Source organism: Sinocyclocheilus grahami, unplaced genomic scaffold, assembly GCF_001515645.1.
Source record: "Sinocyclocheilus grahami isolate Dianchi unplaced genomic scaffold, SAMN03320097.WGS_v1.1 scaffold402.1, whole genome shotgun sequence".
In the NCBI taxonomy this organism is placed as follows: Eukaryota; Metazoa; Chordata; class Actinopteri; order Cypriniformes; family Cyprinidae; genus Sinocyclocheilus; species Sinocyclocheilus grahami.
The window spans coordinates 361,244-387,389 of NW_015505581.1; the positions used below are offsets into that span (position 1 = coordinate 361,244).

A 26,146-nucleotide genomic window follows, 5' to 3' on the forward strand; every position below is an offset into this window, starting at 1 on the left:
CTTCCGGGAGGGGGACGATATGTCAGGAACATGGACCTGTTTTTTTATGTTTTGCCCATTGCTGTTTCTGTGTTCCCTTTTTTGGTCATGTTCCTGTCCTCGTTTAGTTAATTAGTCATTCTGTGCACCTGTGTTAAGTAATTATCCCTTGTATTTAAGTTCCTGTTTGTTCAGTCTTCCTTTGTCGGGCCTACTTGTTGGATGTCATGTGGTTCCCGTGTTCCTGTTGTAGATTATCCCCTGTGATTCCTGGATTAAAGACTTTTGCTTGTACTCCACGTTTCTCTCTCGTTCTTCCAACAGCGAATCGTGACATTAATACTACTGCTATTTATTATATTATTTATTATTACTATGTATCATCTTTATTATTATTTTTATTACAACTACTATTTAAAATATCTTTTATAGGAAAAACATTTAAAAAACTCATTATTAACCAACTAAACACATACCAATTATTGATTTGTTTGACGGTAGAATTTGTAAACTTTTCTTCCTCTGTTAAAAAAAAAAACTGAATATAAAATCTGAAAATTTGAAACGTACATGTAAAAAGAATGATGTGAGGGACTTGTCTATTTCATAAGTGAAGATGACATGTTTTTTATGTCGCATGTAAAGAAAATGAACATATTCTATATGGTTGTGTAAAACAAAAGTAAAACATCACAAACAAAAATCAGTTGTTTTAAAAGTTACATAAGAAGGCATCACAACATTATAAAGTACAGTATGAAAAATAGATAAATATTTAATATCAAACTAAATAAAGTCAAACGTGAACTTGCTAGATGGATGAAAATAGAAAGTGTAATCCCTGTAAAATTTGCATCAAGCTAAAGGTAGCATTGTGATCACGTACACTTGATATATTGCTGCCTGCAGATGAAGCCCAGGTGGGACTGAGCATCACTTCAAGCAGTAATTGTGATTAACGACACCACTTATGTTTTGAAAACTGCTGCTAAAGATCAATAAATGCAATCTGAATTACTTTCAAATTATTGTCTATTCTGTCCCAAATAATCAATAAAAGAAGCGTCAAAGGAATCGCCAAGGAACTGGAATCATCAAGTTCCCAAAGATTCCCAATCCTAGTGTGTGTGCAAATGTCGGGATGGCGAAAACTGGACTTTGGGAAGGGCAGTTAGCGCTGTGTTTACTGTAGCCATCTCACTCTACACATTCATCGCCCCAGTTACACACCTGGAGCCAGCGATGACGTGTAAATATCACACACACAGCTGCATCCTCTCTGCGTCTCCTGTAAGTGTGTTCAGTAACGCCGGGTGTTTAGAGGAGGGGGATGTGGCCTGAAATCATGTGACAGGAATGCAGTGGTTGAGACTACACCATGTCCTGCTCTGCCCTTCAGATAAGCTCTCTGAAAATAGTCCGCTCTCACACTTCTGCTCATTAGTTCCCCTGGATACTGTTCCTCCCCCAATATCCTGTAAACAAAACAGAACTACGATGTCCAGGAAGGTTCTTGTCAATTTTGGCCTTGAGAACCAGTCCTTAAAAATATAGTCAATAGTGAAAACAAGCTCATGTGCTCTTGCAGCCAGAAAACTGTGTGTCTGATGCTGAAGCAAAGTTAGAATGGCAGCAGACCAGTGGATTTCTGCTTTCAGTGCATTTTACTTCAAATATTCTGAGCTGTGGCCTAACGATTAGCACATTTGCTCCACACAAGTTGATCAGTGGTGCTAATGTGATAGTTGTAGGATTGAATACAGCTTTTTGTGCTGATTCAATTCTCAGAAAAATGTCACAAAACACCAAAAGATGTTGCACTTTATTTTATACAATCCTTGAGTGAGACAAAGGTAAACATTTTTGGCTTATGGTTTGTGATGGAGGGCTTGATTCAATTCTAAATTCCACTAAACCCCAAACCTGGACACTAGTATTATAAAGTTTGAGGTTGCTGAGATTTTTTTATGTTTTGGAAAGAAGATTCTTATGATCACTAAGACTGTATTTATTTGATCAAAAAATACATTAAAACAGTAATATTGTGAAATATTATTACAATTTATAATAACTGTTTTTTATTTTAATATATTTATAAATGTTATTATTCCTGTGAAGGCAATGCTGAATTTTCAATCAATCAATCAATCAATCAATCAATCAATAAAATCAAATCAAATCAATGGAGCATTTCTCAAAATATCTTCTTCTTTTTTTACGTTCCACAGAAGAAAGAATACAGGTTTGGAATGAAATGAGGGTGAGTAAATAATGTCAGAATTTTAATTTTTGTGTGAATTACTCCTTTAATTCATCCCCTTTAAAGCACTAATAGGATCACAAACTGACTGTCATTGGTGCCATTACAGGCACTATACCAGCACAGCTCTCCACAGGAACTTTTATGGAAATATCGCTATAGAATCTCACTCAATCTGAAGACAATGTCTATTGTAACTGTAACATTGTTATGGATAGATCAAATCAATGGAGCATTTCTCAAAATATCTTCTTTTTTTTTACGTTCCACAGAAGAAAGAATACAGGTTTGGAATGAAATGAGGGTGAGTAAATAATGTCAGAATTTTAATTTTTGTGTGAATTACTCCTTTAATTCATCCCCTTTAAAGCACTAATAGGATCACAAACTGACTGTCATTGGTGCCATTACAGGCACTATACCAGCACAGCTCTCCACAGGAACTTTTATGGAAATATCGCTATAGAATCTCACTCAATCTGAAGACAATGTCTATTGTAACTGTAACATTGTTATGGATAGATATTTTCAGCTCAGCCAAGAGATTGCAGTGTTTATGAAAACTGAACTCTGGTGAGTTCGACCCCTTGCATCAGAATGCTGCATTTCTACTGGAGTAAATGAGCACCATGTGCTCTGTGGCTATCGCTTCCTTCATTACCCCTCCTTCACCCTCTTCTCACCACGTGTAAAGCGGTTCAGCCCCAGGGATGCACGTCTGGCGAAGGGCTGTTGTGGAAACTTACACAAGCTCCTTATCATTCAAATCTCAGAGAGTCATACATCCAGCTCGGTTTCCCTACAGCACACTCATCTCATTCAGTCTCATACATCAGCCAAGGAGCTCCATCCAGCCATTCTTGAGCATCTAACAAATGTATCCAAGCTTCTTTGAGAAAACAGAAGAAAAGGGTGGAGTATATACAGAAGAGTGTGTGTGTGTGTGTGTGTGTGTGTGTGTGTGTGTGTAAAATGCAAGAGCAGATTCTTGCACTGCTCTGGATGCGGTTCAAACCCAACAGATGTCTCTCCTCAAGGACATCCAGTAAACACAATTATGCTTTCCTCTTTCATCTTGATGGTGGTATGAAAGGGTGGTATGCCTGATTGACAAACTTGTGATGGATGCTAAATTTGTCTCAAATTAGGGATGAGCAGAACAACCGACAAATAGGTTATAATCAGTAATAATAATAGTATTTCTTGAATGAATGAATGAATTAATTAATTAAAATAATCATGCACAAACATACATAAACATGTCCAACTTCACCTACTGGAAAAAAAATAAAAATAAATTGAAATATTATGACTGACTGACTGCAACTAAAATCAATATGTACACATGCTAACAATCATCAAGCAAATATCTGACTGATCATCATGCTGGCAAACTGCAGTTCACACCGCGCTTAAGGCTCGAGACCAAACGTGTGTGCAGCATATCTATCCTCAGTCTGGCCTCATTAAGCTCAAAGTCTAGCTGAACTTTCTCTAAAAGGATAAGGGAAAGAATGCCTGAATGCCTTCCAGGCTTAAGAGTGAGGATAAGCCCATACTTCCCATAGCTGAAATTCACAGTCCCTCATGGTGCTATCAGACCCAGGCCTCACATTCTTCTCCCTAATCTGCAATCTTCAGCCAGAAGAACCAGATAAAAGAAACAAACCCTGAGTTTAGCAAAGCACAGCTTGCTGCGTAGAGGAGAATAGTGACCATATCACAAAGGAAAAGTATCAAAAATAGTTCCATCTTGTTATAAATGTACTGTTTCAGTATTTGCATATGTGCCAAGTATATGTTTTCATCTTATTAGAATATCAAAATATTATCTTAGCAACATGCTAATGTCAGACTCTCAGCTGTAAACATGAGTCAATTGTGAGAGCTGTCCTCTCATTTACATCCCATTATGAGCACTATTTGTGTGACGCACCTGTAGAACGTTTCAAAACATTCGATTCTGCAATGCATTTTGGGATTATGAGGTTCCATTTCAGTTAGCAATTAGCATGCTATGCTAGAAAGTACAGCCGACAACAGGCTACAGCTCACTAGGGTTTAAAACCTATTTTACATAGCAAAAAAACAATAGATATCCGATACCTACTACTACTCATATAATATTACAGTATACTTATTTTTGTGAGACTAAAAACCACCATTCCTTTAATGGAAGACACGTATGCACACACACACAAAGAGTGGTTATGAAGATGTTACTGACTCCAGCAACCAAGTTAATGGTTTCCATTAACATTAGAGGAACCGTAAGCTGGAGCCTGTGGCTCCTAGGGACCGATTACAGTAGAACTCCCAGAGGGGAGGTTGCACATGAGCACAGTTTGTGCTACGCCTCGGGCATCCTCTTCTGTTTTATGTGCTTTTGGACTCATTAAATGCAACTGCATTTTGACACTAGGATAAGGTATGTGTTGAAATATCACACATAAAATACATTTCACTCTTCAATAGACAACAGAGAGGTTCAGATGATCACAGATAGACTGGGACAGTGTGAAGTGTGTAAACATCTTTCCGCTTTTCTGTTGTTCTTGTACAATTCTGAATTACCCCCACACACACTAAGGAGGATACAAGGAGATAACAATGGCCCACTCACGAAACCGCAGATTACCTTTAGCTGAAGACCTACAAGGGGAAGTCCTACAAGACCTAGAGGGAAAGCTCCGGCTGAGCTTTTGTCCTCTTTTACCATTTCCACAAGGTGGGAGCCTAAGAAGCTGTTTGCTTAAAGGGACAGTTCACCTAAAAATTCACTGGAAATTGTGACTTCTACCCTAGCTCTCGTATTCAAATCTTGTTCAACACAACATATTGTGAATGCACCAACAGAGCAACGGCAAAAGGTTTCAGAATAACTTTTGAGCCAAAACTTATTTTCTGCACCACTAACATCACCTCTTGGAATTGCTAAAATTTATTTTTTTTCTTTCCCAAAACTCTATACACTTCTCCTGTAAACCAAACAGTATTAAAATGATGGTAGATGCCAATAATAATTATATTCAAGTTGAGGCTGATAACTAATACATAGTCAATATTAAAGTTAAATATTAACAATACATTTAAAAACAATAAATTATTAAAAATAAACTAGAATCAATTGATTTAGATGCTATAATGAATGCACATTTTATGTACAAATCTGATAATAATTATTTTCATGTTGAGGCTAAGAGCCAATATTAAAATTAAACATTTAAAATAAATAAATTGTTAAATTATTAAATTATTAAAAATGCATTTATATTTTTTTTACTTATTTAGATGCTACAATGAATGCAAGTATGACATCATTTTAATGCATCATTGTACGGTTGATACTGGTAATAATTGTTATGCTAAGGCTGATGAATGATAAATGGGCAATATTAAACATTAAAAATGTAATTATAAAAACTGATTAAAAGTCAAACTAAAACCAGTTGATTCAGATCCTACAAGTGAATTTAGGCTTTATAACATAAATGCACAGTATGAAAAAGATTTGGTAAAGATTACATTTCACAGTGTTATTAAATTTGTGTTTTTAAAGATTAAATGATTGTTAAATGACAGCAAAATGAGCTTGCATGATTAAATATCTAATATTCAATGATACAGATCAATTTAAAAAGAACTGTAATATTGGCCAATAATTGTTATCCCACCAAAACACTATGCACCCCTAAAAGAAGAGTCATGCAATACTCAGTTTCTTCTAAATAATTCAATTTCTAAGATAACAAAAAAGCGACATGGGAATGACTAGATTACAGTAGAATTTTCATTTTGGGTGAACTATGCTTTTAAACTGCTACATTCTGTCTCCACACAGAAGAGTTTGCATCAGCGGAATGTTTCAGAGAGCCGTGTCCATCGTTGGCTCCGGCACAGACCACAGACTCCTCAGCTGGAGCACAGTGGGGCAGACATGGCACAGCACCACACCACACCATTCATACTCAGCTCAGTTCCAAACACCACCGCGGAGGAACGACCCAGATCCAAACGAAAGCAACCCGACTGATCAGTATTAAAGGCCAGTGGGACTTTTTTGTGAGAGTGAAGTATAGACTGCAAGCTACTGAAGCAGGAAGTAAAGGAGATAGAGGGAGGCAAGGGAGAGGGATTTCAGCAGCCCTGATATAGCAGAGCCACGTCAGCAGGAAACAAAACTGCTGCCAGGTCGCACTCAAGCTGTCTGGAGAGAGAGAGAGAGAGAGAGAGAGAGTGAGAGATGAGTGAGCAAAGGAATATAACTGTAGAAGGAGGACTAGACTCCCAGTGAGATGGCGAGAATGCAGAAAGGCGCGAGGAGAGATTAAAAACAGAAGACGGGACACAAGCGTCTGGCCAAGGGGAAGCCGAGGAGAGGAGAGAAAGTAGAGGAAAAGGTGGGGCATGTAGCTGGTGGACAGAATTGCTGACAGACTCGAGGAGTTCAGTTCAGTCTGAGATTTCAGAACAGCCAACCCAGTTAAAACCTTTATTTCAAAGGAACATAAGCAAATATTCTTGGAAGAGCCGCATCTGGCCTCCTAAAACCTTTCAGACAGATGTGAAGATCTGGAGATGAAGCGAAAAGGAGGAAGAAAAGATGCCTCTCCTCGGTCATTTGAGGTCCAAAATCGTGTTCAAAATCTGACTAATCCTGACTAAGCCTTCCTTGGAAACCTGAACGACACTTCACTATGTTAGAGAGCGCTAACTAAACATCGAATTCAATGAGGATGGTGAGTCATATAAAAAAAATACAAGAGTTTGCACAAGTGATGCTCTATCAAGTGACCGCAAGTTGAAAAAAAATTGTTGCTGCAACTCCCTCTGACACAAGCATCCACTGACAAATGAAAAATACAGAGCAAAAGTAAACAATTTTAACTAAAAGCATACTGTTGATGAGAAAAAAGTAACTTCAAAATAATAACCCAGGTTATAAAATACAACATAACTTGAACTTAGTTACTTGCTGTAATATTTCAGGTAATGTTGATCTGAATATCTGCATTTAATTAATTGTGCACTAAAATGTACAAATGTTTGGGGTCGGCATCTGCATTTGCAATCTGCAATTTATTTGATCAAAAAACAGTAATAATGTGAAATAATACAATTTAAAATAAGTGTTTCCCATATTATTATATTTTAAATTGTTCTAGTGATGGCAAAGCTAACTCAGCAGCTATCACGCCAGTCTTCAGTGTCACATGATCCTTTAAAGGGGTCATATGATGCGATTTCACTTTTTCCTTTCTATTTGAAGTGTTACAAGCTCTTAGTGCATAAAGAAGATCTGTAAAGTTGCAAAGACTAAAGCCTCAAATCCAAAGAGATATTCTTTATAAAAGTTAAGAATCAACCACGCCTACCTAAAAAAGCTCATTCTAACACGCCCCCACATGTCTACGTCACGATGTGGGAAGATTTGCATAACGCCGCCCAAATGTGCACGCAAAGAAAGAAAGCGTAACTTTTATTCTCGCTGTAGTATTGTTGTTGCTACCGCCGCCATATCGTGAAGGCTCTGTGTGTTTCGTTGTGAAAGTGAAACTACTTTGTTTGGCCTTCCAAAAGAGGACGATAGCCGCCAGCCTCTGCTCACTCTAGGCCCCCGGCCTCCGCTCACTCTAGCCCGCCATGTGTGATACTGCGTTTCGTTGTGAAAGCGAAACTACTTTGTTTGGGCTTCCAAAAGGGGACACGACTAGAAATCAGTGGTTAAGTTGTATTTACAACTTTGTTCCAGAACAGTTCAATCCAAATATTGCGCTGTGGATCGCCGGATCGGCTTTCACCGTGGATGAAGTGGAGTCCAGCCTGGGGGTCGTTACATGTGGTTGCCGCAAGCCCTCCCGCCGCCGCTCACTCTAGGCTGCCGCTCACTCTAGCCGATGGCCTCCGCTCACTCTAGCCGATGGCCTCTGCTCACTCTAGGCCTCCGCTCACTCTAGGCCACCGGTCGCCTCTCACTCTAGCCGCCAGCCTCTGCTCACTCTAGGCCCCTGGCCTCCGCTCACTCTAGCCCGCCATGTGTGATACTGCGTTTCGTTGTGAAAGCGAAACTACTTTGTTTGGGCTTCCAAAAGGGGACACGACTAGAAATCAGTGGTTAAGTTGTATTTACAACTTTGTTCCAGAACAGTTCAATCCAAATATTCTGATGTGTCCAGCGCATTTTATGGAGGATTGTTTCCTGATCCTGGAAGAGTAGACTACAATGCCGGCTGTTCTGACACACAGACTGTAAGTACGTTTTTTATATTTAAAGAGTTTTTATATTTTATATATTTAAAGCGTGTTTTTTGAGCAGTGTAGAGTAGCGTTTGTTGTTTGTCATTTCTCCGATCACAAATGCAGACATGGTTTTATGTTTACGCGGCGCGATACAATGCAACGTGTAAAAAGACAGTATAAGTCCTTATAATCCATAATTATGTCCCCACTGGATGCAACAAATGCCTCGTTTATAATGGGTTTTCATGTTTAGGTCACACGCTTGAGGTATTAGGCCAATCACAACGCACTGGATAGCTGGCCAATCAGAGTGCACCTCGCTTTTCAGACCGATGAGCTTTGTAAAAATCAGCGCGTTTCAGAAAGGTGGGGCATAGAGGAGAAACAATAATGTACAGTATGTGGAAAATAATGTGTTTTTTGAACCTTAAACCGTATAAACACATTTCATTACACCAAATACACAAAATAATGTTCTTTTTAGTAAAATCATATGACCCCTTTAAGAAACATTTTATTGTCATTGTCATTGTCATTATCAATGTTGAAAACAGTTGTGCTGCTTAGTATTTTTGTAGAAACCATGATACCTTTTTTCAGAGTTCCTTGATTATATGAACTTTTGATGATTTGACATTATTAAACTTAATTACATTTAAAAGAGATTTTCATCCAATGACTAAAACTATATGAAACTATATAAAATTATACCCAACACTGATCCAGCTCTTTACACACTCTCAAAGAAATCTTCTGCAATTCTACTCATTAAATGGACCTTCCTGAAGGATCTACAAGTTCAGGTCACAAGCACAAAAGGCACTTCCAGATCCTTCCTCTTTGCAATCTGATCCACATCACACCAAACTACCCTGGTGCCACACAAAGTCACACAGCTAAAACCTCACTGGAGTGCACATACTTTACTGATGAAATCTAGTTTCCATGTAGGGTTTGGTTTTGGACTCCTGTGCTCTAATATTTGGTTATGATACTGGAACGATCTGCAAGGAACATTTTAAGTTACATTGTGCTGAAACTGCAAAGATCTAAAGAGTCTCTGGTATGCCGACCTGATGCGTTCACTCTCTTTCCCTTCTTCTCGCTCACTCGCTCAGCACTGAGAGGGTGTGGCTGAGGAATGGGCAACAGAGCTTTAATCTTCTGCCAAAGCCTGTAAGGCACATCTGGAATAAGCAGGGCAAATCGTCTCAGGCCGTGCCTCTCTGGCCACGGTCACCGGGCCTTGTCCAAATGAACCCTCTCACCCCGCACTGCTCTCCTCACTTGAGCTTGGGCCAGTAGACAGGAGGAATGCTCTCAATTCACCTACCCTTTGTCTTTCTCAGAGAATCTGCTCTTCTCCATCAGCCACCACACAGTCCCACAGACTTTTTTTTGTTTTGTTTGAAACTGTAGATATCAAATACAAGTGTCAAAAGTCTGTCAGTGTTTATTCAGGATCTTTAACAGATTTAAGAAAATCAGATCTGAGATCATGTTCTTCAAATGACAAACCTGACCTTGTGCACCTTCCAGGCCAGGAGGCATTAATCTTGCTCTTTCTTTCTAGAATTGAATTATGGGTAACACTTTATAAATGTCTAATTCATGTATTTTTCATCATTAAATAAAGAACAATATTTTTTACAGCATGTATTATTTTAGGTTAATGCTAATTTATAAATATACTTTTATTTATGTTCATTTATGATACAATTTATACTTCAAATTAACATTTTATACTTAAATTTCACTTAAAATGTTACAAATGTATATATAAAAATTGTAAAATAATTACATTAACATTATTCAAATTAAATAAAAAATGCTGTAAAAATATTGTTTATTTTAATTCCATGCAAGCACTTGCATTAACTAATGTTAACATAGAACTTTATTGTAAAATGTTATTGAATTGTGCACATTCCAGGACTCTGGGCTCTGGTGGTTCTCACCTCAAGTGTTTTTAAATACACTTTCGAAACCAGTCAAAATATGCACAAATGGGTTGATTGTATTTTCTTTGAGTTGGTGTAGCCTAAAGGTTAAAGCCTGGGTCTGGTAACTAAAAGGTTGCTGGTTTGATCCCCCACCAGAGGTGTAAAGTATTGGAGTAAATGTAATTAGTTACTGTACTAGAGTATCTTTTTGGATACTTTGTAGTTGTACCGAGTATCAAAGATATTAGCAACTTTTACTCTTTACTTCACTACATTTTTGAATGAGTATCTGTACTCTTTACTCCACTACATTTGAAATGAGTGTTACAGTTACACATTACATTTTGCATGGACCTAGCTTTTTCTGTAGCAGTTTATTTCTGCTACAAGAGACGTGATACTGCCTATTACAGGTCACTGAAAGTACTGCATCTTGTGCATTTTGCCCTTACTCACCCAAACTTGTCAACAAGGCTACCTTATGTGAATGCGAGTTCCTTAGCAAGTATTTGTGAATCAGAGGTGTTTTATATATGAGATGAGGACATGACTGCAGCCGGCAATGAGGCCCAAACCAGCACATCCAGTGCAAGAAGGCTTCGGCTTTTAAATTTTACTTAACATTATTTTATTTATTCATTATACTGAATAATATACCTTTTTGAAGGACATTGTTTTTTTGTTTGTTTTGTAATTTTTAGGTGTTCAGTATTATTTTGGTTTTAGAAAATAAACGTGATTGCTTTCCTCACAAATCAACTCTTTCTTGATTTTGTTACATGTTCTCTGTGCCTTACCCTGGACTTTTATGTCCCTTCCTGTCTCCCGTGGTGTTTAGTCAGATTGTAGTCCGCTTGTTCATTGGTTCCCCTTGATTAGTCTCCTCAGGTGTGTCTTATCTTGTTAAGGCCTGTTCACACCAAGCACGATAACTATAAAGATAAAGATAACGATAAAGATATTGCTCTAAAAATCTTTCTCAATATTAAAGAATAGAAGGATCCACACCACTTAGAATAATCTGACGATATCGTCTGCTGGTGTGGACGCTAATATCATTATCTTTATAGTTATCATTCTTGGTGTGAATGGGGCTTTAAGCTTGTTAGCCCCCTGTGTGTATATATAGCCCTAGTTTTTCTTTAGTTCCTTGTGAGTTGTTTAATGTTGGCCTAATGGTTGTCTGTTTGCCAGTCATTCTGTTCTTGGTTCCCTTTGGTTTTTGGCTTATTGTTTGTTCTAGTTTTTACATTAAATACCTGCACATAGATCCTTGCCTCTGCCTTTTCCCCCAGCTTCTCCACAACATTACAATTTTTCACTGGCAAATCTCTTTGACTAGTGCATTTTTGAGCCTATATTTAGTGCAAGTAAAATACTTAACTACTGTTAAAATTAGATACTCTAAGGCTTTTACTTAAGTTGCTTTGGAATTGGTGACTTGTAACGTGCAGTGGAGTAATTTTCACTGTAAGGTATCTGCACTTTTACTCAAGTATGGTTTTTAGGTACTTTTTACACCTCTGTCCCCCACAAGGAGTGATCAACATTGTGCCCTTGAACAAAAAGCACTTAACTCCAGAAGGATCTGCCATTTAGTAACCTAAATGTACTATATAAGATGTCTTGAATAAAAGTGCTTGCTAAATGACTACTTATTGACATGCTTCCATCCTATTTAAAAGGACTGGTCTTTCATGGGTTCAACTTGTCACTCAGTTCTTTTCTAGATGTGCTATTATTATTTGATTATTGTTTAAATATCAATACATTTACTATTTTAAATATTCATATATTTATAAATATTAAAATATATTTTAAAAGAAAATATTTAAATACAAATATAAAGCCACAAATCCTTGCTTTAAACCTGGAACATTCCTTTTAATAATCAGAGGCAATACTGGACTCTTCTTCTGGGTTCCTTCAGAAAGTCATACTTCAACACATACTACTGCACATCACCCGAGTGTCTTCTCCAGCTGACCTATTATCTAAAGCTAGACATGTCTCTCAGGCAACGAGGCTCCCAAACATAAATAGAAGACCAGCTGCTTCATGCACATAGATAAATAAACCCTGAAGGAGGGACTGTAACATACTTTCACCACCGTAAAACCACTGCCTTCAGGGTTACAGTTCAGATTCAGTATTGTATCTGCCTGCCACCCTCCGATTTGTTTCTGCACAACGCAATTATAAGCACATGGACCCCTGATGCAAAAGATGATTATTCAGTTATGAAATGACTGCAGTTAGTGGAGTAAGTGGGAGAAGCGATTGCTCAGGTGGGATGTAAGTCTTTAGATGTGCTGAGACCGAAATGTAGCAGGGATGCGTATTTTGCAAATTTCTACTCCTCAAGTACTTGACAGACACTGTAAATCAACCAAACACATTGCTATTACCTTCGTACTTGAGTCCATTCCTACTCGGTAGAGCTTGTGGCATGAAATATCTGCCCCTCTGTCTCTGTGCTTTGTGGGAGTATGGTAAGCTGAGAAAGTCACTCACTTCATGCCACAATAGCCATTCATGGGGCTTTTCTAAAGATAGCTAATGACCTTCAGTCAATGTAGATACAGTCCGATGGCAAGGACAAGAACACTTTTGTCCTCTTTCGGTCGGAGAATACAACACGTTGTATTCCTTGCTCATTTTTGTTTTTCTTTTTCTGGTCAATATTGACTCCCATGGGCTCCTGACAAATTCATTCAGCATGTTTAATTTTGATATGCTTTCCGAGGCATAAATGAAATCTTTTTGGTGTGCGTTGTGCGGAAAATCAGATTCAGTGCATGCTGACTGCAACGTTTTTGCCGTGCATCATTGCTAAATTATGGCATGCAGATGAGAATAATGTGCTCTCAGCAAAAGCAGTAATTACACCAGAGAAGCCGTTCTCCGTGGCTCCTCAGAGCAGAAACAATAAAACACACTTAATTACACAAACATACTCTCAGTACAGACACAGATACTGGGGATTTTCATGTAATTTCAACAAGCTGGAGTGAAGATGACTTACAGGATTATTCAACTGTGAAATCTTAATTCAATTGCATATCAAACTGCCAAGAACACACTGCGAAATCAATGTATACTAACAATTTTATGTTCATATTTATTGAGATGCATTACATACCCAATTTATTTTGACTGTCATTATAAATGTCTACAGCTGTCCCATGTTCAACTTTATAGCAATCATAAGATACAGCATTTCAGTCAGGGGGCACTAGTGAGCAGGTTATTATAAACATTCGACATGTTTACTTTTAATACACATTTTATTAGCAAATTCATTAGTGAATGTTTCACATAAAAACCATGTTTGTCTTTGTAAAACATCAAAACATGATAACTTTCTACACCTATGAAACAACTTTCCTTTTCTGATGATGGCACCTAGACCACACAGGCTATTGGATAATGTTAACCCATAGCAAAAAAGTTAACTAGGCATTGTTATAGTAACTAACCTTCATCCTGGTATGTAACCCCTACTTTTTACCAGCAAATCTGGTCCAATTGGAAAGAAATCAAGCACCATTTCTTTCACTGAATATCCAGTTCAACTAGGAAATATGTCACATTAAAGAAGTAAAAATGTGTTGCGAGTGCCATTTCAAGTTTTCATGACTTAACGGGAAAAAATTATCTTAAATGCAGTTGGTGCCTTATCAGCAGATACTGAAGAGAGAAGGAAAACAAATGAAAATGGTTAATGTCTATCCAAAAGCATTAGAGATGAAAGTGGCTGGCTGATCATGCCAGGACCTTAGGTAAATGACAAACCGGAAGTGCTCACAGATGGCTGAATTGCCCATTTAAATAGAACCAGTGTCCCTAGTTAACCTCAAAACTCACTTTACCTGCCCTTCATAAACACCACATCTCTCAGCAAGGCTAGTCAAAACACAACTGTGCTCTTCCTCTGTGAGAAAATGCTGGAGATAACGCCTTCACACATTGCCTTGACCTCGCAAAACAACAAAAAGAAAGGGACGCACACATACAGAAACACAAAACAGACAACGAGCAACCCAGGACAGGCTGAACTCAAAACAGCAGGACCTCACTCCGTTTGCAAAAGTGTGGGAAAGCAGCACGGAGCGGTCTTACTGCCGAGAACGGACTGTGGTGGAGGGCTGTTAAGCGGTCCCCTGGAAAAAGCAAAAGTTCACCCTGTTGAAACAAGACAAAGATTACAGTTCAACCTCTTCCACTCTAATTAGCAGCGATAGGAGCGGGCTGGAACGTCAGTAAACATAGGGCTCTGAGCACTGTAATGACCTGCCACTCAAAAATCTTAAAGACACTAGCTGTTGCAATGCCTACAATGGATCCTGGCAGGCGAAGGGTTAAGATTTGAGTTGGGTCAAAAAATTGAGGCTTAAGATGCTAAAAATAACAGCACAACATTCATCTAAGTTTGTCAAAAATAGAGGTGAGTGGGATCTCCATGTGGGAAGACAGGAAAAAGTGCTATTTTTGTAATGAAAGATGATGATGAGGGAGGGCAGAAAGCGACCAATAAGAGCAGAGAATCCTTAATTATAAAATTCATACTCAACAGCCTCTTCTTTCCGCTTTTCCACTAGCCTACTTCAATAATTCCAGAGGCCTGGAGTCAAAAATCAAGTGCAAGTGAGACAAACTTTCATTTTTAAAGGGACAGTTCACCCAAAAAAAAATAAATAAATACTGTCATCATTTATTCACACTCATATCATTCTGTACAACACAAAAGTGATTTTCTATACAATGAAAGTCAGTGGGTTCAATGTTGTTATGGTTTTCTTGAACCACATTAACAAAAACAAAACATTTCTCAAAATCTTCACTACAAAAAGTGTGAAGAGACATGTGGCCAAGTATGGTGACCCATACTCGGAATTAGTGCTCTGCATTTACCCATCCAAGTGCACACACACAGTAGTGAACACACACACACACACCTGAAGCAGTGGGCAGCCATGTGCTGCAGCACCCGGGGAGCAGTTGGGGGTTCGGTGCCTTGCACAGTCATGGTATTGAGGGTGGAAGAGAGCGCTGGTTATTCACTCCCCCCACTGACAATTCCTGCCGGACCCAAGACTCGAACAAGCAACCCTCGGGTTACAAATCCGACTCTCTAACCATTAGGCCATGACTGCCCCGTTCTTTTATGCTTTGTGGAAGAAATCCATACAGGTTTGGAGTGACAAAAGGTGAGTAAGTGATGACAGAATGATCTTTGAACTATCCCTTTAAATTAAACCTTTTGACTCCAAGTGCGATTTTGGCACAAGCATTTTCAAAAAGTTGTCTCTATGCATTCTGTGTTGCCAGCGGTCCACGGGCTAAACAGTGGTTACTTTATATAAAATCCTAAATCTAGGCTTCTGCTCTGAGGTTTGCATAATGACAAAGAAGCCTCTCTGTAAAAAGCAGCTACTTCAGAGCCTGTGCTTCAGTCGACACTTCTAATTAAACCCAGTGACCTTTTCTGTAAACACGTGCATTTGAAATGCCCCTCTCCTCCGTGTGCCACACCTTGTTCTCGTTGTTTCACAGGGTTGCTTTTCCTTGCTTTTTTCAACGCCGTGATACCATAAGCCGAGCCTTTTCACTAAGCGTCGAATGTGCTTGTGTGCTTCTGTCCAACACAATGGCACGACCTGAAAGGCTTGACATAAGTACTGCCTTGTTGTTTTTAACCTTACACAGGGAGAGGTTAAAGCCAAGTACAGCTATTAATTACAGCATTGATGCTTTTCTTTTAGGAGGAACTGGTTTGACAAAAATGCAGCAACAAGGACACTTGGCATGACTTAATCTGGTTGAGATTACAATGGATGAAAGTTAATGCATTGAAGGCACAAAAAAAGAGCTATTGGGAATCACAGGTGAGGACCTAAAGCTGACGATTCTGAACACACAAAGGCACATTGTGTCAACGAGCAGGGCCAGTGCTGTGGCCTGTTGTTCTATTCTTGTGTCAACACATGTTGCTGCCAAGCCCTACAGAGCCTTGTTTCTGACTCTTATCACAGCAGTGTGCCCTTCACAGCCCATACAGCCTGCTCTCCATCCATCTATGCCTCCACAACCTGAAGATCACTTTTGAGCAGGGAAATCTCTGTCCTGTTACCCTTAGTAACAATGTTTTTTTAAGGCGACTATGATTTTGCCTGTATAAATGTCTAAATATTCTGCCTTGCCAATGTCTAAATTTAATAAATAGAGATTTTCTTGATTGTATAGGACGGTTGTATAAAACCAATAATCACACTCGCTATGTTGTGTCTGCATGTCTGAATCTTAAACCCTTCCAAAATTAATACATAAAATAAATATAAAACAAAGCTTCTAAAGTGACAGCTGACAAAAAAAACTAGAAGTTTACAATAAAATTTCCACACTTTTAATACAGAAAAAAAACGGTAATACTGTGAAATTATTTATAATATATAACATCTATATACATACCAATTTTGTTTGATTTATGTAATTCAAAATACATGTTTTCTATTTGAATACATTTTCAAATGTACTGTTTTCAGCATCATTACTCCAGTCTTCAGTCACATAATCCTTCAGAAATCAAGAAATTGAGAAATTTGCTGCTCAGGAAAAGGAAAAAAGTCTCATTATGTTGAACAGTTGTTGCTTAATATTTTTGCAAAAGCTGTAATATTTTCAATGTTTTTCTGAATTTTTTGATGAATATAAATTTAAAAGAACAGCATTTATTTGAAATAGAACATTATAACATTACAAATGTTTTTACTGTCACTTTTGATCAATTTAATGCATCCTTGCTGGATAAAAGTATTAATTACTTAAAAAAATCTTCCTGACCCTATACTTTTAAACAGTAGTGTATACAGTGGGTATGGAAAGTATTCAGACCCCCTTACATTTTTCACTCTTTGTTATATTGCAGCCATTTGCTAAAATTATTTAAGTAAATTTTTTCCTGCACTAAATAACACTGGCTAACTGAAATACTGTGACCAGCTACCATATCATTCATTCAGGTCTCTTGTATTAACAAGAATTTTTACAGCAAATTTCCTTCTTGTATTTTTAGAAGGCAACACACTAGAACGTTGTGCAACTTCTCAAACTAATGTTCTCCTCCGAGAGCTGTTCTTATCTGTGCAGCTGTTCAGAGAACTCAACCGCAGCCTGTGCAAACAGTCCATCTTGTCCATCGTTAATTAGCTACAAAGACACTAAATGTTAAAGGCTTTGTAATCTGCCATTGTACACTCTGCCTTTTATATCCTCAGAAGCATGCCAGTCGTGGCCCTGCGCCCAGCCTCTCATCAGTTTACACCAGCTCCAAATCCAATAACACACCAGTCATGGTTCCGATTAACTAGAAAAACACCACGCAAACAGGAACAGAGAGAACAACAGCACCATCCCAATTCCAGAAACGACCTCAAACCTGTTGCAAGTGAAACTGCATGAGACAGGAAGCACAACATACCTTGAATGCATTGCAGGGATCCATCCTCTGCTCTGATAGTGAAGGTCTCTCCAGGGTTGACTTGCACGAAGATCACCTGTGAAAACACTGGGAATCAGACATGCAAAACTTCTGATGCAAAGCCAAAGTTTTGTCCGCAAACACAATCCAAGACAGGAAAAAAAGTTGCAATTCCTAAAAAATGCATTAATCCATAACTTTAAAATGAGCCGTGGAACATTTAGCGAACTATAGTCACCACAACTGCCAAGAAAGCAAATATGATGCAACCAGATGTTGTGAAACCAGATGTGAAAGCCTCTCGAAATGGTCCGGTAGCCATACCATCTTCTGCTTACCATCATGTTCTCAGCGCACAGGTTGTTGAGAGTGCAAACGTGCCTGTAGATGTGAAAAAGTTGGCCCGCCATGTTGCACGAGCCCTACGTTTCCTCACAGCCCTGATGGTCGTGTGTCAGGCAGACCTCCCATCTCCCTGCTCCAGCCCTGGAGATCTGGGCACCTACTTCCTGCTTCCACACACACACATACACACACACTGCCTGCTGCTGCTGCTGCAGTTGCTATGGGAACGGCGGCATGCATTGAAGAGTCAGGCCAGCTTTCCAGAGGAAAACCTTGTGTTCTCCCCTCCCTCCTCTTCCAGGCACATACCTAATGCAGATAAAGGACTCACCCAACACGAATGCAAATGTACACTTCCATGACCTTATGCGAGCATCGTACCGATTTCATATCAGGCTGACATCGGACAGAGCGGGCAATCAAATGTATTAATTAATCGAGAATGCTGGGGACTGACAACTTTGTCATGACCAGGAAGGTTGTTCAGTTTGTTACACTTTTCGGTGATGCAGAGAAACGTGGATGTGGACTTGGCTGAATCCAAAGCACTTAACCTTTACTATCTGCTGTAGACGCCCTTTTCCTTATCTCTCAAGGGTCTGATTCTTTTTCCGCTCTGGCCGGAGGAAACATGACCGGGGAGCTGTATCTGCAGCACCTGGAGAAGAGATCAGAACAGACTGATCCGCTCTGATAGCGCAGCTCTACAGAGAGATGTGCGAGGGAAATGTGAAGCATGCCTGAGGGCTCGCAGTGCTCCTTGAATGTCTAATGTAAGATGACTACAATGTTCCTCATTGACCAAAATACTGACCTGGTTCAGAATGGATGTTTCTGGCGTTGTTTTCCATCAGGAACTATCCTATGTCAGTTGAATTTAAGGTAACGGCTGACCTGCAGCCACAAAGCTAGTCACCTTTTCACTTTCAACTCTCAAGGTACTTATCAACGTGTGAACTCTTCCTTCAGCACAGCATGAACCCATAGAAAAATGGTCTTGAACGTCAAATGAACTTTAAAACGTGAAGAGTGTATTTTGTGCGTAAGCAACACCAAGTACAAGACTGTCTTCTAACAGGTTTCCCGAACACTGCTAAACAACTGCATTGGTCAGATAGTCCCAGCCCAAACTCATGCCATTGATTGAGTCAGCGTGGTTATATTAAATAATTAGCAATATGCAAAATTGAATAACTGGGTTTAATACTGTAATTTTAAAGCCAAAAGTGCCTGAAATATTATATGGAAAAATGTTTTGCATAAATGCTGTATCTTTTCTCTTGGAAAAACATTAAATCAATAAATGATTCCATTGATAGCCAAAATTTTTAACACTAAAAACTATAACATGCCTGCTTATAGTTTCATAAAAAGATTATTTATTTTAACTAGTTTCAAAGCTTCCAAAAAAATCTTTGTGCAACGTTCATAGTTTCCATGACTGGAAGGGGTTCAGGGCTTGCAAAATCGCTAGCCCAACGTCCCGGGGCTATTGTGTTTTCCAGTCAGGCTACCAAAATGTATCACTGCCCTGCCCAACGGGCTATCTTGAATAGTGATATATACCCCCTTCCTTGATCTGCGTTGTTCACTCACTTGTAGGGGTGAAACGGATCATAGTTTATCATCTAAGTCTTACCAATTTAAACATTCAAGCATTTTAAACCATTCATGCCCATGAAGAATTCAGTTCGGTGCTCGCGCGCACACACTCAAAGCGCACACATACAGAGCGGCGTTTCAGGCAGAGCACGAACACAGAATTGATTCCTCTTTCGCTTGAACGGACACATACAAGCAAAATTATCTCAAAATAACTATCTCGGCAAGTATTTTCATGTCTTAAATTAACTTAAACAGTGGAGAAAGAAATCACACGTGCATCATTATATTGGATCCATGCATTCGGTCTTAAAGGCGTAGCAGCCAATAAATACCTGCTGTGTAAACGCCACCTGCTGTCAGAGAGTGACATTTGCGTCTCATTCAGCCCGTCGTTCAGTTTTTTTATGTAGTATCACCAGTGGTGTGAAGTAACGAATTACAAATACTCACGTTACAGTAATTGAGTAGTTTTTATCAGTAATTGTACTTTTTTGAGTAGTTTAAAAATTGTGTACTTTTACTTTTACTTGAGTACATTTTAAGTGATGTATCGGTACTTTTACTCTGCTATTTTCCTCCGGTAATGGTACTTTTACTTGAGTATATTTTTTCAGTACTCTTTCCACCACTGAGTATCACAAAGCTAAAGTAAGACCATTTTGTTTTTGCTTTAAATTTAAATTTGTTTCAATTTTACAATCTAAATAACATTTATGCAGCATCTTTGTTTGGATCGTGATTAAAATACACAGGTAAAACCTTAGTTTGCATGCATGGAGAAATTTCTTTTATTATTTATTTATTTGATTTGGGATTTGTTTTAAAATTTCAAGTTAGTATATTGTTTGACATTTTCAATTTCACAAAGTAATGTGCAGCCTCTTGGTCTGAGAAATAACAAAAGGACACCTTTTTTTAAATCGGTCTTAAATCTCATTTTGTTAAACAAGAAATTGTGAGAAAATTGTATTGTGAAATCAGTATCGTGAATCATATCACATCGTGAGTTGAGTGAATCGTTACATCCCTATATGCTACTAGTTTTTGATGTGGTAACGAAGTAGTAAATTGTTCTTTAAATAATAAGTGTTACATAAATAATAAAGAACTATTTTTTTTTTTGCTTATCTGAAAAATGAACCGATCTGTGACTCAAAATGTGATATGATAATGTAATATAATCCGAACCATGAGATTTGTGATCCGTTGCACCCCTACTCTCTTGACTTGTTATTTGAAGAAAAAATACAATATGTTTTATTTGGGCTAGTTAAATTCATTTTTGGGCTACCAAAATCTGAAGAATGCCTGCCCGAAGGGCTACCAGGGGTTTTGAAATTTTGCGAGCCCTGGGGATCATCTTTTTAGTGGTCCCAACATTTTAAAAATGTGTAGCTTCCATTCACATTTATATGCATGCATCTGGCAAAGGCATTATGGAAAGCAACTCATACTGTATTCAAGGTACACATTATCAATTCATGCACTGTCCGGAGTAACGCTCACGCTCACCTGTTGCGATCCATCCCCATTAACATTAATCATATGCGGCATCATGGCCACCTCCCCGTTCAATAGTGCTGGTGGCAGGTCCAGCGGAATCTGGTCTGTCATCATCATTGTGACGTACATTCATGGAGAACTTTCCTGGACTGCCTTTCTGTGAAGAGACAGGAAGACAAAGAAATAGATGGTGAACAAACAGAAAAAGAACGCTCCAAAATAAAGTCATATGATCTTAAACTTGCAAACACACCCTCTTTGGGTGTCCTTGTTTTGTGCTGTGAGTAAGGTAGACGTGTACATTTATCTGAGATGATTGCACAATCTTGGGTTGGTTTGTGACGTTCGAGTGACTGAGCTAAAGCATAAATGGATGGAAGATGCAGAGTTGCACGGCAGTGACTCGGCAGGCAACTGAAGCCAACCGTAGAGCACAGCAGTGTCATTGTGAGCCGGGCAGCCCGGGGGAAGATCTCTTAAATGAGAAGAGTGTGTAACCAATGCAAAAGTGGACTACGACCCCCCCAGAGTTTGAAACATGTAGAGCTTTCTTGATTGTTTTCCCCACAAACAATGAACACCATTTTGATAGAAGAGCATTCAAAGGAAGCTGGTAATGATCCACCGGTTTAGTGCTGCGTGACTGTGGTCTAATGGAGGAAAGAGGAAAGAGGAAAGAGTTTGGGGAATGAAAAGGTGACTGAGTCATCAATGAAGGGTAAAGTGGAGCAATAGACACACAATTTCTTCATACTGGATGCAAGGCCACCCATTTGCAACAAACACACACGTAAACTGTACCACCACTGTAAGAGAGGCACAACATGTGGCAGAGCCCTCAGGACCAAAATGCAGAGAGAGGGAGGGGGGATAAAAAGAACATTTCTGACTTCATCAGACCCTTGCACATGATTCACCAGAAGGCATACCAAAAAAATACTACGCCTCAGACAGAAAATTTAAAAAGAAAGCTTTAAAGGGTATAGTTCACCCAACAAATGAAGACAGTTTTATCATTTACTCAGCCTCACACAGTTCCAAAACTTTAAGACTATTTTTCTCCTGTGGAAAACAGAAGACAACTTTTTTTTCTTTTTTTTGTCTACACAATGATAAGTCAGTGGGGTCCAGTGTTGTTTTGGACTACACTGACTTTTACTGTATAGACATTTTTCAAAACATCAGCTTCCTTATCCATTCCATGCAAGAAAGCCATACAGGTTTTACATACTTTTACATAATAAAAGTCATACATACTTTTAAATTACATTGTTCAAAAGTGATGGTAAAGACATAATTTTACAAAATACTTCTATTTCAAATAAAATTCAACATTCAACAACATTGAGAAGAATAATAAATATTTCTTGAGCAGCAAATCAGCATATCAGAATGATTTCTGAAGGATCACGTGACACTGAAGACTGGAATAATGGCTGCTGAAAATTCAGTTTAGCCATCACAGTTATTTCAAATTGTAATAAAGTTTCACAATATTAGTTTTTTTTTGAATGTTTTTGTTAGCCTATCCAGTTGAAGCCACTAGATGCGTCGCTACTGTTGTTAATGACAAATACTGCAGGAAAAGAGAACATCAATGCGGAGAAGATCTTGTTTACGTCAAAACTGAAACCAAGCCGTTTACACAACGCATATTTCGCACATTTTCTAGAGGGACATCTATCACCATTGCACTCGCGTCTCGCACAAAAGAGCCACATGTTTAGAGAGCCATGTAAAATCAATACAACTTTGAAAAAACATATCTCGAGACTTTATGGCGGGGTTTTTTCCTATCCCACTGCAACTCGTATTTTTAAATGAAAAATGTACTCCGTGTGATTGGCTTTCGGCCCTTTGTATTAAACCATGCATACATACATGATGCTGTTTTGTTTATAGTTGTTTAAGCAACTTAATTATAATTGGTTTATAAACATTATTTTAAACATTATGTGCTTTTTTCACAGATAGTCATGTTATCTTATGCTTTGAATAAACGTGCATTAGTAATATTTTGCGCGATGCGCCCTCTTGTGGCCTCATGAGAGAATCCAAAAGCTTTTCTTCACCCTAACTGAAATTATGCATTTTAAATTTGAATATAATTCGAATTTTGATCATATTTAATTTCAAAATTCGAATTTAGTTTTTCAGCCATTTTGACAGCCCAAATATACAGTGGGGGAAAAAAAGTATTTAGTCAGTCACCAATTGTGCAAGTTCTCCCACTTAAAAATATGAGAGAGGCCTGTAATTTTCATCATAGGTATACCTCAACTATGAGAGACAAAATGAGAAAAAAAATCCAGAAAATCACATTGTAGGATTTTTAAAGAATTTATTACTTGCACAATTGGTGGCTGTCTAAATACTTTTTTGCCCCTCTGTATATATATATATATATATATATATATATATATATATATATAAGCATAGAATCATGACTCCAAAGCTCTAGCAATCCTTAGCCTTAGTAAAAGCCAATAAAATGTCCTTTGGATACAGATAGAACATCATGAGCCATTTTACCCTCCATTCTGTTCTTTCCATTGACGTTAAATGGTTCGTTTTTCTGTGACTAACATAAGCAGAAACATAAATCTGCAGTTATTTGGCAGCAGTTGGTTCACTTCAAAAGAGAGATGCAAACCCAGCTGAAGACACTATAAATGTTTGTGGACATCAGGACAGCGAAAATCTGATTCTTTCTCTGTGTAATAATGTGGTCCATCCACTCTCCCATTGTATCTCCATTCTTCTCTCCACTCTGTTTGACTTTCCATCCATCCTTCATTACCTTTTGCCCACTCCTCATGCTCCATGTTTATGCAGTGCATCAGGTGAGATTGACATGGTGAAACAAGAGTAAACCGTTTAAACAGATGGTGACCTCCTTTAGGCCCAGTCACGATCTGAGCTTTTCCTGATGATGCGGTCTCAGAGACAGCAGTACTGACCAGAGACCCAGTCAGACCTTGTCAAATCTTGACTTTACTATACAATTATTGGGAGATGCTGATTGGCTGATCGATATGGGTTTTTCACTGGCCAATGCCGATATTTAGAAATCAGGGCAGCCGATGGCCGATTTTTTTGGCCGATATTTTTGGCCGATTTTCTTTTTCTTTTTTTTTCATCTCATAAAAGTTTGTTTGAGCAAATGATTATTGCAGGGTACAAGATAGTAATAGTAGTAGTAGCCCAATTTAGAGTAATAATACATGGCTCAAAACTTAAGCACCTTCTCAAAACAGTTCTGAAGCATAATTTTTGTTTATGTTTGCTGACAGACACCAGTGTTTCCCACAGACAGCTCTGCCAGCAGGAGGCACTTTGGGAGCTGGAGATATAGCGGTTTCCCCAGTAACGGCTGTAATCAAATAAGCACTGTGCTCACAAACGCTACTTTATCAGACATTACAGGAAAGACTCAATGAAAATGGCATCGAAGCTTTTCTGAAGACAATCGGTTCTTTTCAAAGATACATTCAGGGGCGGACTGGCCATCTGGACGTTCTGGAGAAGTCCAGAAAGGCCGTCCACCCAATGGCTGTGTCAGATTAAGAAAAAGTGTCAGATTAAGTGATGTTGATGACCGACAAAAGGGGGAGCTAATGCAATCTATTTTTGCTTATAAGAAACCGAAACTGACGCGAAGGAGAGTGGGTTCGCGATGGCAAGCAAAAAAAGATAAAGGCAGTTGGGAGGAGCTAAAACAAAGAAGAAGAAAAAAAATGCAAACAGTTACATCAGGTTACCTTTGCTCGCCTCTCGAGCATGTGGCCTATAGCACTATAGTAAAATCCCAAGACACCCCCCTAGTCCGAACGTTTGCTTCTATTTATTACTGCGCATTGTCTGACATGAATATTCCATTCATTCATAAAGAGACCGCAGCGATTCTACAACGGGTTACATTCGAGAGCTATTGAGTTAGAAAATAGATTAAATGAAGTAGCCTCTAAGGTGATTAGTCTGATTAACATGACACACACACACACACACACACACACACACACACACACACTAGACTCTAGGTTTATATTTATCATTGTCATATTATACATTTTGCATTCTGCTCTTTTTATGTAGATTTCAAGTATTTTAGTTCATACAATAATGTATTTGTTTCAGACCCCTGCTGAAAAAAACAAAAAAACAATAGAAACCATCACATAATTTGTAATGGTTTTACTGGTTATAATGAAAATTGTATTGTTTTTAATGGAAACTGTAATCGTGCCTATTGGTTTCTACTGGTAATTGGTCGCCTTCTATTAGTGGCTTTTGTTAAAATCACTAAATCCTAATGAAATATGTCCCAAAAAACACTACAGGAAACCCTTATTTAATGGTTTTAATGGTTAAAAGTTGATGGTTTGTAATGTTTGTAATGGTATTTGTAGTGAAAATCATTCAAATTTCTGTGATGGTTTCTATTGTTTTTGTCAGCAGGCTCACCATGGGTTTTGTGATGTTATTTGCCATAAATGCGATAGGATTGCTTTAATATTGTGAGACAGTAGCGGCTGCTTGTAGTTGTGGTGGGCCTATTTGGGAGATAATCCAGGGCCATTTTTTACTCCCAGTCCGGCCCTGGATACACTCATATAAAAATGGATTTGGAAAATCTATTTGTGGCGGTCAGTTTTGATATTGTGACGAACCGCAACAATTAACTCAATGTATAGGAAACACTGGACACTGTTATAATTCAAATGGCCAAGTGATAACAAAAATAAAAGAGTTCACACATATTACACAGCCTGCTGCTCATAACTGCTTAGA

General features: G+C 38.4%; 1 protein-coding gene across 1 annotated transcript in view; it reads right to left on the bottom strand.

The window, feature by feature from the left end:
* The window catches only part of LOC107550601 (fibronectin type III domain-containing protein 3B-like), a 158,551-nt gene that overhangs the window by 96,296 nt on the left and 36,109 nt on the right, over positions 1-26,146 (bottom strand). Inside the window, exons 2-3 of the mRNA XM_016231915.1 lie at positions 21,365-21,512; positions 17,903-17,978 (exon numbers count right to left, since the gene is read on the bottom strand). Coding sequence (XP_016087401.1) covers positions 17,903-17,978; positions 21,365-21,484 — 196 coding nt within the window. The 5' untranslated portion in view covers positions 21,485-21,512. The remainder of the gene's footprint in view (positions 1-17,902; positions 17,979-21,364; positions 21,513-26,146) is intronic.